Source organism: Chelmon rostratus, chromosome 22 (genome assembly GCF_017976325.1).
Source record: "Chelmon rostratus isolate fCheRos1 chromosome 22, fCheRos1.pri, whole genome shotgun sequence".
Lineage (NCBI taxonomy): Eukaryota > Metazoa > Chordata > Actinopteri > Chaetodontiformes > Chaetodontidae > Chelmon > Chelmon rostratus.
The window spans coordinates 10,750,058-10,765,054 of NC_055679.1; the positions used below are offsets into that span (position 1 = coordinate 10,750,058).

The following is a 14,997-nucleotide window of genomic DNA, read 5'->3' on the forward strand; positions in this document are numbered from 1 at the left end:
GAGGATGATAAAAAGAGTCAGAAAGTAAGTCTGCAGTCATCCTGCCAGAGAGCCAGGTATTTAATCATGTGTGTTTGCAATAATAGAGACACGCTGGGATACAGGGTGGGATATTGAGTCAGAGTCAAGAGAGAAATGAGGAGGACGCTCTCCTCACCAGAGAGTAGGTTTTCAGCAAGAGTATTTAATCAAAGAGTGTTAAGTTTGCAAATGTTGGGAGTGACAGAGTGAGAGAGGGGAAGGTAGAAATTTAATCAGTGAGAGAGTGTTAAGTTTACAATTGAAAAGGGCGACGGAGAGAGAGGCAGCCAGAGGAAGCATTTATAGGAAATCAATAAGCTGCAAACAGCTATTCTGACAGTAAAGCTGCTTTACTACCACCGAGGCTATTTGTTTGTGTGTCCCACAGTATGTGTGTTTGTTTGTGTGTGTGTGTGTGTGTGTCTGTTTGTTTGACTGGGAACTTATCCGACCTCAAACTGATAGTGACCGTCTAACCAAGTGGCTCCTCTCCCACGAATGTGTTTATGTGACGGAGATCCCGGCTTGTGCACACTTGGGTGTTGTGTTTTTTTTTTTAAATGCGAGAGGACAATCATCCATAATTGTGGACATTTTTTCAATATGTGCAACCCTAATGGAGGAAATTTTATTAATGTCAGATCTTGGGTCATAAATCAACATGTTTTTTTAGAGCAGCTAACAGCGAACAGGTAGGGATTCACTGTCAGAGGCTCTACAACAGGCTCATGAAAGCTTTGATGAGAGCAGAAATGATTAGGCAGTCATTTTAGTCGACCAACAAAAACATTAAAAATGGATTAATCAGGTAAACGATTTTTTAAGTAATAATGAGAAAATGTTTGCTGGTTGCAGCTTTTCAAATATGAGGATTTGTTGCTTTTCCCTCTTTAGTATTATTGTGAATTAAACACTGTTGGGTTTTGGGCTATTAGTCTTTTGTAAATTTTGCATTTTCCTTTTTTTCTGATATTTTAAAGACCAAAAGATTAATAAAGAAAATATTTGGCAGATTAATCGATTCTGAAAATAATCACAAAGCCACTGTTGTTTTGTAAGCTTTTATACATAAATTTGATTCAACGTTGGCTTCAGTAATTATTTTCAAATTGAGTCAAGTGTGAATCATTGTTGTGGATCTGTCAGTAAACACTTTGTAAGTGCTGCTATATAAGAACGACAGTGATTCATAAACTTGCTCTCACGAGAGCTGCAATGAAGTTTATTTCTTTTGTGCGCTGTTTCAGTTGGATCGTGACAAAAAATTTACAATCATTGGCTTAGACCATCTTTTATTGAGGAGGGCGTAATCACTCAAACACTTGCAAGTGTTCCCCAAGTGGAAGTTTCAAGTGGAACACAGAAGGAACACAGACTTGAACATAAAGCATAATGCGATACATAAAACAAATCAAAGAATAATAGATATGCTAAAGCCCACAGTTAAAGTCTTTCAGCCACCTGGAATCTGCCCACAATGCACCATGAAGGAAGGAGCCACTGCTGGTCTGGCTTTTATTATACAGCAGCTGCACACAGCACACTCAAATATTCGGCGTAGTCGACAACACTGAGCAGTTGCTTTATAGTTTAGTGTCAATCTGTATTTGTACATTAATACTGCTTTTTGGTGCTTGGAAATTATCAGAATATTGGATAAGTGGAATACACTTATCATTTCAATCAGAAAGCAATTTTTGAAATGGTATTTTAGTACTTAAAAGGACAGATTTACAGTTTAGTATTTATATTTGAAGTTTGCACGAGCATGACAGAATGAAATCGCCTACTTAGATCTGTTATTACATTTCACATCACCGTCGCGATATCCGAGACATGTATCACACTTCACATATTTTCTCCATAACGCTGCGTGTGTGTGTGTGTGTGTGTGTGTGTGTGTGTGTGTGTGTGTGTGTGTGTGTGTGTGTGTGTGTGTGTGTGTGTGTGTGTGTGTGTGTGTGTACATGTAGACAGAATTGGGGGAGGGGTGACTTGTGGTTTAAAGAGCTTTTGGATTAGTAGATTGGGTATTGGACTGCAAATACGTTCTTGCTGTTGCTCTCTTTATTGCTCTCAGACACACATTATGTTACTCTCTCTCTCTCTCTGCTGTTTTTTATTCTGTCTCATTCCTGCCTTATCTGGCGTTGAACGTGTGCAGGGTATGAACTAGACTGTGTGTGCGTGTGTGTGCGTGTGTGTGTGAATACGATGATAGCTGATATTTGAATTGTGCTGAGGCAGCAGCACCTCTATCAAAGTAACTCACATGTGCACACACACATGCACAGTAAATGTATACATGTCCACAACCGCTGGGCAAGAATGAAACAGCCCGCACCACGTTTGCAAATAAATGTGAGCAGCTCTGGCACACACACACACACAATTACATACAGTAGCACTGTGCAGAAATTTGCATGTTCCACTTTGTCCCGCCTCAGGCGTTCAAGACACACTCTACCATGTTCAGTGTTATCTCTGTTCAGATATGCTACTCGAAAGCTTGTTCCCTGGCTTAGTCATATCTGCTTTACTCAAGGGATTCCATTTCAGGGCTCTTCAATTTATTTTACGTATGCACCCCAGGAGATGCACACCATCTGGGAACAGCTATGAGTCATCTGTCTACACTTACTTAAAACAGTTAGGACTCATTAATTTCAGTTTTATTGTTTTTTAAAGAGGGAATTTATCAGGTATCAGTTTGTTTTGATTATTAAAAACTGTTAAAACGAAGAATACAATGATATGGCTGAGAGTGCTGTATTTTACTGCATGTTCTCTCATCTTTTCCTTCCCCTCCCTGGGTTTAATCAGCACCTCATCAGCAATTTTCTATCATTGGAAGTTTTTCTGAGCTTTCGTCAATGCAAGAGGAGCTGATTCACTGAAGTACAGTGACAAGTGTCGTCTTACAGCGGGGGAATGAAAAGGGCTGAGGATTGGTTTGTTGATCCATCATACATCAGACAGCAGACTTGAATAGATTTTTTTTTAACAAAGCTTGCATGAATGATGTGTCTCCCTACTCGCTTCAAGCCTCAAAATTAGATTTTTTTCATGTTTTTGTGTTTATCTTTTTAAGCATGTCCTCTCCTATGAAGTCTATTCCCTCTAAGTAATAATCTTTCTCTCTCTGTCTCTCCCTCTCTCTCCAGATGAGAAAGAGAAAGCCAAGATCAACTCAGAGGAGCTGCAAATCAAAAAAGTGAAGAAAAAAAAGAAGAAGAAACACAAAGAGGGGGAGAAGCACAAACGAGTGAAGATGTACCACCGCTCTTGCCAAACCGTGTGCGCTGGCCTCCTTCTTCTCCCTTCCTCCACCTCTTCACCTCCATCCTCCAATCCGGCTCACAACTCCTCCCTGTCTCCATTTAAGTCCCCTCTACCAGTTTACCCCTCACCTAACAACAAAACTGCACACCTCCTGCCTTCCTCCCTTCCTCTCGCCTCCAAATCGCTCTTTAACTCCTCTCTCCACAACACTCCGTCGTCCTCCATCAAGACGGCGCAACCTTCCCCAACCAAACACCAGCCGCAGTGCATCTATCCTGGCATGGCGGGCCTGGAGTTTGCCCCATACATCCACATAGAGAACCAGCCTAATGGAGGGGCCCTGGTGGCCCATGCCTACACATCCCAGCTCTCTTCTCTCTCGACGGGCCAGAGGCAGAGATTCGCCCAGGAGTTTGTCACCTTGGCTTTCAGTGAGGACTCATCCCAGGTAAGGCACAGATATTGATCAGATTGACACATGGAGGTTGCCAGTTCCAATATGTAAAAGTACTCAAATTGCACTTCTCACCATGTTTTCCAGGCAGCTCACTATGTCATGGGAATTGTCCATGGAGAAGCCACCTACCTGCCTGACTTCTTGGACTACTTCTCAAATAAGTTCCCTTCAGTTCCAGTCAAAATGGAAATACTAGGAAAGAAGGACATAGAAACTACCACAATGGCTAATTTCTACTCTCAGGTCAGTCAGACACAATCACGCGCACGCATGTGCATGGAAGTATTGAGAATATGTGTTGTCCTGCAACTGCACTGGCATATCAGTCATCTGAAAGTGGATTTGCACAGTTTTTGTCTTTGTTAGTTAAAGTTGAAAAAGCAAAGGTCTGAAGTCCAAAATAGGAAGGGCCAAGCATTTCCAAGCCTCTTATTTTTCTTTCCTCTGTGTATTATCTATTTGGCTAAATATCAGGCTGAGTATCACAACTGTCCAAAAACACAGGACCTTTTGACCTGTTATGTGATTCATGCAATAGGGGATTGCCTGATGAGAAAGTCCCAAAAGTTTATTGTGTTGTGATGAAGCTGCGTGATGCAGGAAGTGTAATTTGAGGTTATGTGATGGAGGGCACCCAATGTAGGTTGGGTGGAACAGGAAAAGATGACGGCCACTGTCTACACAGCATTTTTTCGTTTTTGAACTTTCCCACACATGCAGGCACACACACTGGAAGAGATGGAGGCCCACCAAGAACCATTAAATCTTTTTTCTGTTGCACAGTCACAGACAGATGCGCACACATACAGTAGCTTCTGTCTAAATTGTGTCATTTTGCTGACTCCGGTGTGGTGCAGGGAAAAAGTCTGGTTCAAGTCTCTGTAGCTCTGTGCCTGTTGTGTGCTTCCTTAGTTTTTATTAGAGATCGACTGATTATTGGTCGGGCTGATTATCGGCACTGATATTTGGAGTTTTGACGTATATCGGTACCAGCCTTTTTTAAATCTGACGAGCCGATATCAAGAAATCAAATAAAAACTGGGTTATTTCGGCTCAGATGCAGCTGCCCTCTCTCTCTCTCCTGCCACTTTTGTCTCCAGCATTGTTCTGCCCCATGGCACCATCTGATTGGTTAAGTAAGCCATAGTATGCATAAGTGACACACATGGCGGAGAGGGAGCTCCCCAGAGCTTTTCCACACAAGAAGTTTTCCCACACGAGCGGCAGCTTTGCTAGCTCGTAGTACCTCCACGAGAAATTTTCTCGTGTGGAGAAGCTCCAGAGAGCAAAACCATGAGTCGAAGGTAAACGCAGAAAACTCTCCCGAAATTCCATCCCAGCGCTCTACATCTCACAACTACTACTAACGTTACAGTGTGCAGCAGAATAGCGTAAGAGCGGAGTAAACATTAGTGGCAGCTCTGCTAGCACATAGTACCTCCCGGCATGTCTGTGAAGTTGTTGAAAAAAGGCTGCTGATAATATCGACAGTCAAACAGTCCGTGATAGTAAAAGCATGTGTGTGTAATTGAGAGAGAGCATGTAAAAAAACTCAATTTACTTGTTTTATTGTAGGGAAGCACGCAAAGGTGGAGGCTGACTAGTTTTTGCTTTGCTAGCTTGTAGTACCTCCCAATATGTCTGTGAATCATTTAAAACAATGCTGTTGGTAATATCGATGTAGTAACAGTCTGTGGTAGTAGAAGCCTGTGTGTGATTGTGAGAGAGAGTAAGTAATTCAATTCAGTCTTGTTTTGTTACAGGGAAGTATCCTGAGATGAAGGCTGACTAGCTTTTAGCATAACATTAGCTCGCCGGTCCTGCTCTAAACGCTCAGCAGACTCAATGGGAGACTGTCTGTTATGTAGAGAATACTGTTAGTTTGTGTGAAAGACACATGAAAAACTTTACAACTCACATCTACTAACGTTGCTGTGAGCTTTCTGGTCCTATGTGAAGATGAGATGCCACAGGCTATTTAGTGTTCAACAGTTGGTCTAATCTCTTGCAACAAGGCTGCTGATGATATAGATATGAAAATAGTGATAGTAGTAAGAAGTGTGTGTGTGAGAGTAAAATTCAGGAGTGATTTATCTGAAAGTCATTTCAGTTATTGTGACATTTTACTTTATTTACTGTGTATAAAATTCAGGGAGCTTTTATCTAAGTTGTTATTTAACTTTACAAGAGTTGCTGCTGAGCTTGTTAACTCAATGTACGTTTTGATGTGTTTGAACTTAAAACAAACAGTGATATTTAAATGTTACTTTATTAACTGTGGAAACATTTCAGGTAGCTATTTATTTAAGTTTTTATTCAACTTTATAAGAGATGCTTCTGAGTCTAGGAACTCCATGCACTTCTGGAGCTATTTATTTGCTATTTGTTTGCTTAAATAAACATGCTTTATGCATTTAAACGAAGTTAAGTGTTTGTATTATTCAACATTTTGACGCCAAAGTTTGCACTGCAAATGAATATCGGCTCCAAATATGGGTTGTCGGCCTCCTTAACCACTAGTAATCGGTATCGGTATAGGCTCATATCGGTCGATCTCTAGTTTTTATGAATTCAGCTTGCACGTGTGTGTGAGACTTCAAGATTTGCAGATCTTGCTGGCATGTGATTTCTCTGTTACTGCACACCATGTGAACAGAAAATGTGTTCCGTTTATGAATGGCTTGAGGTGAGCAAGGCTCAAGAAAAATAGTAGATGAGTACAGTGAATGTATGTCACCCAGTTTTTCTTCTTTTATTTTTTGCAAGGCTTGCAGGTGTACATCAACAAGTAACCTCTGTCAAAACATAGCATATAGGTATACCAGGGCATTCACAGACAGATAAACGAATAAAACTAATAAAACTAAAACTATACTAAAAATATGTTTAAGTCTGAATAAAGCCATACAATTATGATGAAGACAGTGAAAGATACAAAAAAGCAATAAAAAGCATACACCTGCAGCACTGATTGCTCCTTAGCCCTGACCTACCCTTTCCCATGGGACTTCCTCTAAATTGAACTATATAGGCAGAATATTTCAGAACAGTGCATTGCAATGTAAATAAGGAACCAAAATAAAAATAAGAATTTGTTTCATGGTTCTATCTGCAATGAGTGCTTCCTTCTTGGCCTCGAGTTCAATCCATAAACTCGATTCCACTGAATGATGAATAGAAAGAGTGTGAGGTGGTTGCCACCTTAACGCCAACATCTTTTAACAGCAGTGCATGCTGATAGCCACAACTGTCTATGAGTATGGTTAAGATTCTGCTAGGAATCATTATTTGACAGCATACACTCCGGAGAGCAACCGATCTTTAAACCGAGTGTTCCAAGTAGGCGTTTTGTTATTTGTTCCCAGAAACTTCTGACTGATTGAAGTTGATTCTAACTCCTACGTGATTTATAAAAATGTACCCATTTGGTTCAGATCACATAGGGTACAGTGTGGTGAAGTAGTTATATTCATCCTAAAATGCTGCCTTGGTGCCAAATAAGTTTGATATATAAAGTTCAGGCTTGTTAGTTTATAAATTGGATTTGGTGAAGGACAAAAGGCATTCCTCCAAACTCTGGCTCAGTCTATAGCTGATGTAGAGTAGTTTTTATTCTGTATTCTTATCATTTCTAATGGATTCTGTGTATGTTCTAGCAAAGTGTTACATATTAAAGAGACATGTCATTCAGTTAATCCTGATGGCTTCTCAATCAATTACTGCATGACAGGTTACCTGTATCATCCAGTTTTATCTTTGTATGGCATACATACTCTGCATTAAAGGTTTTATACGAAACAGCATTGCATATATCCAGTATACACTATACTTAGCAGAAAGTGAGAATACTGGCAACCAGCACTTTTTATCCTTAAAAACAAAGACTAATGAAGAAGGGAGACTGATGAAAGGAGAAAGACTGGAAAACGAGAGGACAAGAAACTCAGGACATGAATGGAGAGATGGGTGGAAGATTTAGATGCAGTACATTTGGAGGAAGAGGATGAAGGGATGCTGGGAGAAGCATGTGAGATCGATTGAAACAAAGACCGGATGACTGCTGTATGAGGATGAAGAAGTTGTATTGTCAAGGTTTTAACCATCTGCTTGAAGCATCTGCCTCCATCTGTCCAGCATGAAACAGCTTTTGGCATTTATGCCGATGTCTGATTTCTGATTAAACTACAATGTTAACAACTTCGGCAGAGTTGTATGCAGCACACAGGTTGGGGCTGCTCTCAAGAGGGGAAATAGAAATGAAAAAGCAAGAAAATCAGAGAGTGAAAAGAAGAGAAAAGTCATACAAGATACAAGGGGGGACAGCAAAAGCAAAGAACCTAAATAAAAAAAAATGAAAAAGATGAAAGGCAGAGTTTCATATAAGAATAGGAAAGTGGCAGAAAAGGAAGCAGGAAGTGAAAATATAGACTGTGAGAGATGAGCGCTGTCAGGCAGGCTAGAAAAGGTGTTTATCTTCTTTTTTCTTTTCAAAAAGCGCAAGTATGAATGCACCTGTAGTTGGACACAACCCTTTGAGGACAACTGAAAAAGCAAGAAGTGTGTGTGCGTGTGGGTGTTGCTGGTGGTATCTGTCTGGATTGTCTCCTCTGAGCACAGCGACACAGCTAGACCTCTTCATTTACAGTTGTCCCATGTCTATAGTTCACTAATGAAAAGCCTTTTGTTGCCTCAAACCTCCTGAGTGCCTTTGTATAGAGATACTGCCTGCTCTTTTTCAATGAGATCGCAGGCAGCACCAGCTAGCACACTGTGTGAGTGTCTGCGTGTGTGGTACTACAGGGGGTAGAGCAGTTTATGCTCTCTATCGCTCTCCTTCTGGCTATTTTTTCTTCCTATGAAATATTCATAATGTTATTCCATGTGTTTGTTTCAGTTTTGGCCAGTTCCGCTTCAACAAACACATCCTTGAACTCTGCGTGCTTCCGAATAAACTCAATCCGGATAATGAATGAATTAAACATCTAAATGGTCCATTGTTGAACCTGAGTTTCCCCTGCAGAAACCTGTCCCGAACTGTCCCTTTAAGAGTAGTGTTCCTTGCAGGGCTAACGTCATTGTCCACTGGTCTTGTTAATTTTTTTCCCCCTCCCTCCCAGCTCTCAGCAGTGACCTTGGGAGGTAGACATACAGTCCACACACACAGATGTGAGCATGTCGCTGATATATACACTGCACAGGTACACACACATACACACATAGATTAATGATTTCTCTTCACACAGTTCTTCTCTGCCTTTCTTTCTTGTCAGCTCTCCTCTCTCACCCTTTTTTGTGTCTCCCTCCCTCTGTGTTAGGCTGTCACTCTCTCTCTTTCATCCCTCCACTCTTTATGTTGCTGCTCTGTTGTTTGCTTCCAGTTGCAAATAACTGGACGGCTTGCCTTTGTAGCGTGTTTGTGTATGTATGCTGTGCACTTGCATTTGCAACGACTGGCAGTGTTTTTGTGTGTGTGTGTTTGTGTCTGATGTGCATGTCGATTTGCTTAGTTGATTCTCCGCATCACACATCTCATGTGGGCTGCTGGAATATGAGACACAATCACCAACGCACCTCTCTGTGTTTAACTTGCGTACATTGCAGTTGATAATCAGCCGCGTGTGTGAGGCATGCTGTTCGAATTTGACTGCAGGTATAAAAGTTGCTTTGCTGCTGCTCAGGCTGCGTGTGAGTATTTTGTATTCAGTACCTGACTGAAGGCATTTTCAGTGGCGCTAAGGATTATAGAAGATTACAGCACTCTATTTTCTCAGGGCAAGTATAGCCCGACAGTCAATACACGACGTGCTTCGACAGTGAGGTAATTTAGTCTGTCTTGTTGAGTCACTGAGTGTAATAATATCGGAAGATTAATACAAAGCACAGAACAGAGTGCAGCTTTTTAATGTTATATTAATCTGGGCTCATGTGCTCATAGCTGTATTAGAGCATTCACAACAGAGCCCCACATGCAAACCAGTTAGCAGCTAGCATGTTTAGGAGCATGACTGGACAACGGAATATGGTTTATAACTCATTTGATGGAGAAATTTAAAAATGTAGAGAATTCTGTGGCACGTGTAATTGTAACTGTTCTGTCACATAATGTAATAAAGCTATAAAGGTCATTCCAGTTCCCCTTGGAACAATGATTCAACAGGTTTTGGTGTGTTCTAGTATTGTTTCAGATATGAGACCAGACTGTAGTGGAGATATTAACCAGTGCACCAAGCAGTTCACTGATAAATTTATTCAACATGTTTTATCAACAGAATATTATGTTAATCAGTTGAAAAGAAAATATATTTTACAAGGATAAGAAAACAATATTTGTCTTATCCAATTTCACCCACAGCCACAGAGTTATACTTTGAAACCTTGATAAACATTCATCCATTCAGTGAATTCTTGCATAATAGCATTCACAAAGGACAAAAATATGGATTTTGTTGGGTAAACATCTTTTTCATAGATGTAATGGTTTAGCCCCAAATTAACAAATGGAAGAATGAACTACATCTGTTTGCAAAATACCAGCTAGCATGCTGATTTTATTAAGCGTTAGGCTGTCACAAGGACAAAGCATGACTAAAGGTGGTGCCATTACCACCTCTTTGTCTGCGGGAAATCCCTTTTGAATTTCTGGTGCTCTCCATTTGAAAACACAAGTTTCATTGTACATCGGTTGACAGTTCACGGTTTCGGGGTTAAACATCATCACAGCCACCTTCAGCTTGTTGGCTCTAGCTCTGCACCACTTTAGGCATCCTGCTTCTACACTTTTCATACACTGTAAACTGGAGGCAGCACTGTCACACTCAGCCTCCAAACCGTCTCCAACACAGTGTTTACAAAACAAGTCTGGACTTTGTGTCTCACACTGCGGCATTTAAAACAGTGCTTAAGGTTGGACACAGTCCTGGTGGCCATTTAAATGAAGGTGGAAAGCAACCGTTACATTATATTAATTCAAAGCGCGTGTTTGTTCAGTCACATGCCTGCTTTGTGTGGGTAAGCCGAGGGAGAGATTACGTAAGTAAAGTTTTGAAAAGCAATTGTGTATGAGGCACCAGACAGTAGCCAGAGGCTCTGTTGTGACGCAGGCACAGTAATAGACTAAGAGACTTAGCACTGTCGAGACTGACTGGACATAATGATCTAGAAAGAGTAACTCAGACAGCTGGGGAAAGAGAGGAAGACAGGCTTACAGAGGTCAGGGAGAGGTCAGATAGAGTAGTGAGATGATGCCCTGACATGAACTCTGCCGGAGAGAGTGAAAGATGTGTTGAGAAGATGAGGGCAAGTTGTGATAGAATTAACACATGGTTACAGCTGCTGAACCAGAGACAGAAAGGAGACCAGGAAAGAGAGAGAGGCTTGATCTAATAGGCTTCCCACCGGGGACGTGGTATTATGAGGGGCAGAGGCGGAGATGGAGAGGCTGACACAGACCAGGGAAAGATAGATCATCTGAGTAAAACAGCAAGAGGAAAGTAGATGATCTGTTAGACTTAAAGATAAGTGACGGCAGTGGAGAAATGACAGTGATGATAATTATGTATAATAATGCCATCTTTTTAATCCTGAGAAGCTGCAGACCTGGAGTACCAAATGAGATGCAGTAAATTTAGATAATGGTCCAGGGGGAAGACAGAAATGATTTGTCTCTTTTCTTCTTTTTGTGTTTTTTTCCTAGCTGTGCCTTCTTTTAAATGAACCTTATTATCAAGTTTAACATTAAAAGAAACACGTAAATATGATGTTGGTCATTTCAACCGATCGAGTGTGTTAACACGTGTACAGAGGCCAGGAAGGACAAAAGCATCTTAAACAGTGTCACTCAGAGGAAGTCTGTCACATTTCCTGTTTCCTTCTGTATGCCTTCAATTATTACAGACAAGCTGTGTGTGTTTGAGTGTGTGAGTGAATCACAGACTGTTAAATTTATCCGTTCAGTCGAGGCAGAGGAAGTGTTTCTTAATGCCCCTCCTGTGATAGTGAGAGACTGTTCTCTTTGTTGACAGCACGGGGGTTATTCCACTGGTAAATTATGCGTTGTGTAAACACACACACTCACGGGCACAAACACACACACGCAGAAAATAGACACACATTAGTACACACAATTATAAGTGTGCAGGAAGATGAATGCGTGCAGGCATACTGGCAGAGAAACATTGTGTGCACACATGGATTCAAATGCCTTCATGCTTATAAGCGTTTGTGTGCTTCCACAAACACACTTTCCTCTCAGTATCTAGGTCATTGACTCAGTGAGACTATTTAAAGTTGTGATGTGTTTACGTGTGCGAGTGAGTATTTCAAGCTTTTAGTCATCATCATCTTATGAGGATATCACACAGTGTCGGGGCACAGATGCAGTGAAATGAAGTGAATAGATCAAGCAAACTCAATAGGCAGTTATTTGATGCATGTAATTAGACCAATTTGCAAGCGAACATGCTGTCGCTCAGGAGCTTAGTCAAGGGTTGGGGTTTTTTTTTTAAACAAAACACATTTCCGCAGATGAGACAACAAGCTGAGTTAAGTCAACTGACAGGAAATTTTGATAATCTGTCATCTATCTGTCAAGTCATACTGTATGTCAAACAAAAATGCCAGACTTTTTTGGTTCCAGCTTCGGAGCGGATTGCTGCTTTTTTGTTTTATATCGCTTTAAATTCAATATATTTTGGTTTTAAACTGTCATTTAAATAAAACAGCAATCTTTGGGCTATATTTTGTGACATTTTATATACTAAACAGTCCATTAATTGATCATAAAAAATAATTGAAATATTAATTAGTGATGAAAACAATCCTTAGTTGTATAATTATAAATACAAGTCAAGACATCTTATGGTTGGTCTCAACTACAACCAGACTGATAAATCAGCCAATATTAACCTATTGTAGGTATGTATCCAGGTACTGTATGTGTTGCTGCCAATAAGTGACAGTAAATGGCAATACAGTAATATCAATTTAGAAAAAGTGTCTCTTGTTACATTGTTTGATCGCTGGAGAGCACAATGTGTCACCCAGTATCTGAATAAGATATCAAGATTGTTTGTTTACCTTGTGTATCATTAAAAAACAAACAAACAAAAACAATCAGCCATTATATTGATTTTATTTAAACTCTCAAATATCAGTATTTGGCTTAATAATCCATATCTGATGCGTATAGTCTCAACAAATGTTGAAATATTCTAATGTTTACTCAACATGCCAGTGATTAAAGCTGATTATGAGGAACTGCAGTTAGCTGTGTCACTTAATCCTGTCTGTTGTGGTGAACTGTGGTTTTGATCTCAATTTGTCACTGTCATTGACCCCATAATCCAGGTTTTATGGCCGGTCTCCACTGATTAGCCAGCCTGCATAAATAGTCTGGACCAACAGCATTTCCTTATTAAAGCAACACCAATTGGCGGACACACACAAACAAACACACACACACCCGAGAGCTGCCGTGATCTACAGATGGTACGCGATTGGCCTCTGAGCAGCCGTTTTGGGGATTTCGTGCCTTGCTCAAGGAGACACCAGGGAGCCGCGCAGCATCTTCCCCTTCAGTCTTTTTCCAACTCATTGTTTCCATCTTCATTACTTCACCTCCCTCCTCCCATCCTTTCTAACCTGCCCTCACATCTCCTCCTTCCTTCCTCCACTCCCTCTCTTTTGTCTCTTTAACAGCTTTGCCTTTTCCTTCATCTTATCTGATATCTCCTACTCTAATGTTCCCCTTTCTCCTTCACCCCCTTTTCTGGCCTTTCTCTCTTTTACCCTCCAAAAAATCATGTTATCTCCATTCTCACCTACCTACCCTCTTCCCTCCTCACTCCCCTTTGAATTTTTTCCATTCACCCCTCCACTTTTTGTCTATATTTGTCTTCTCTGTCTCCCTGCATTATTTTTGTCCCTTTTACAGCTTTTTTCCCCTAAACTTTCTTCTTCTCTTCTTCCTCTCACCACTTCTCTCCATCTGTCTCTCTTCCCCTCATTCTTTCCCTCATTCTCTCTGCGAGTCCTCGCTCTCTCCTCCCTCTGGCCCGTCGCTCTTCCCCTCTCTCTCTTTATCTCTGCCTTGTTGTCAAGTGGTGACTCACTAGAGGCGAGCAGCCAAGGATCTGGCTAACACACACACACACACACACACACACACACACACGTACATCCTGATCAGCCAAGAGTACAGCATGCAGGCCACATGCTGCACGTATTGCACACACACACACACACACACACACACACACACACAAAGAGACTGTTGAGGGCCAAGGGTATGAGCGACAGGTTAGACACACACACACAGACACACTACGCTCTGTCGCCCAAGTGAAGAGCAGCAAACAGTCTGTTGAGTCACACTGGTGGAGCAGAAACATCAAGCGAAACCGCCAGCACACACACTCACACACACATGCACGGTGCCTGTTTTGACACCCAGTAGCGATTAGAATCTTCCATGTCAGTGTTCGGTTTTGTGTTCCCCTGTTGTATTATCAAATAATATTGAATGCACATATGTTGTGCGAACACTGCAGCCTGCCGGTCAAGCCTGTGAAGGTTACACACCTACCAACCCAGTGTAATGGATTTTTAATAAACGTTTACTTCTAAAATGACAGTAATGCTTCCTATTTGTTCCACAAGATAGGCTTGCATGTGTGAATCCAACAAGTAACTGTTATCCCTTATTGATTTCACTCATTAATACCATCATATAGATAAAAAAGAAGGCCTCCATAGAAACATTTGAAGAGATTAAAAAGGAAGAACAGGCCCTTCATTAAATGTAAAATACATCTTATATATGGCCAGAACAATAGTTCCCAACCTGAAAATCTGAGGGTTGCTGGCAAAACACAGATTTCTCCTACACCAAATTATGTTGACTTTGTCGACTTTGTCCTTTTTTATTTTTGGGTATTTCATTCCTTTTTTCTTGTTGTATTATTGTAAATTGTCCTCTCACAATATCTGAGCAATAGTTGGTGTAACTCAATCTTCTAGTTGTATAAAAACATAGTGTTTATTGACAAAGCTGGATTTGAAACCTGAATTTGAATTATTATAATGTATTTATGTGTGAGCTTTTCATTAAAGAACATTAAAATACCGGCATCTGTATGCTTTAATCTTAACACTGAGGAAAAAACTGAATAAAAACCTGTTTTTGTTAAGAACTGAGCCGAGTGATTGATCTCACCCACCTGCGGCGTGTTGAAATAAAA

General features: G+C 40.8%; 1 protein-coding gene across 1 annotated transcript in view; it reads left to right on the top strand.

The window, feature by feature from the left end:
* The window catches only part of LOC121626004 (lysine-specific demethylase RSBN1L-like), a 42,206-nt gene that overhangs the window by 13,871 nt on the left and 13,338 nt on the right, over nt 1-14,997 (top strand). The window contains exons 3-4 of the mRNA XM_041964345.1: nt 3,186-3,751; nt 3,845-4,003. Of these exons, the coding sequence (XP_041820279.1) occupies nt 3,186-3,751; nt 3,845-4,003 (725 nt within the window). The remainder of the gene's footprint in view (nt 1-3,185; nt 3,752-3,844; nt 4,004-14,997) is intronic.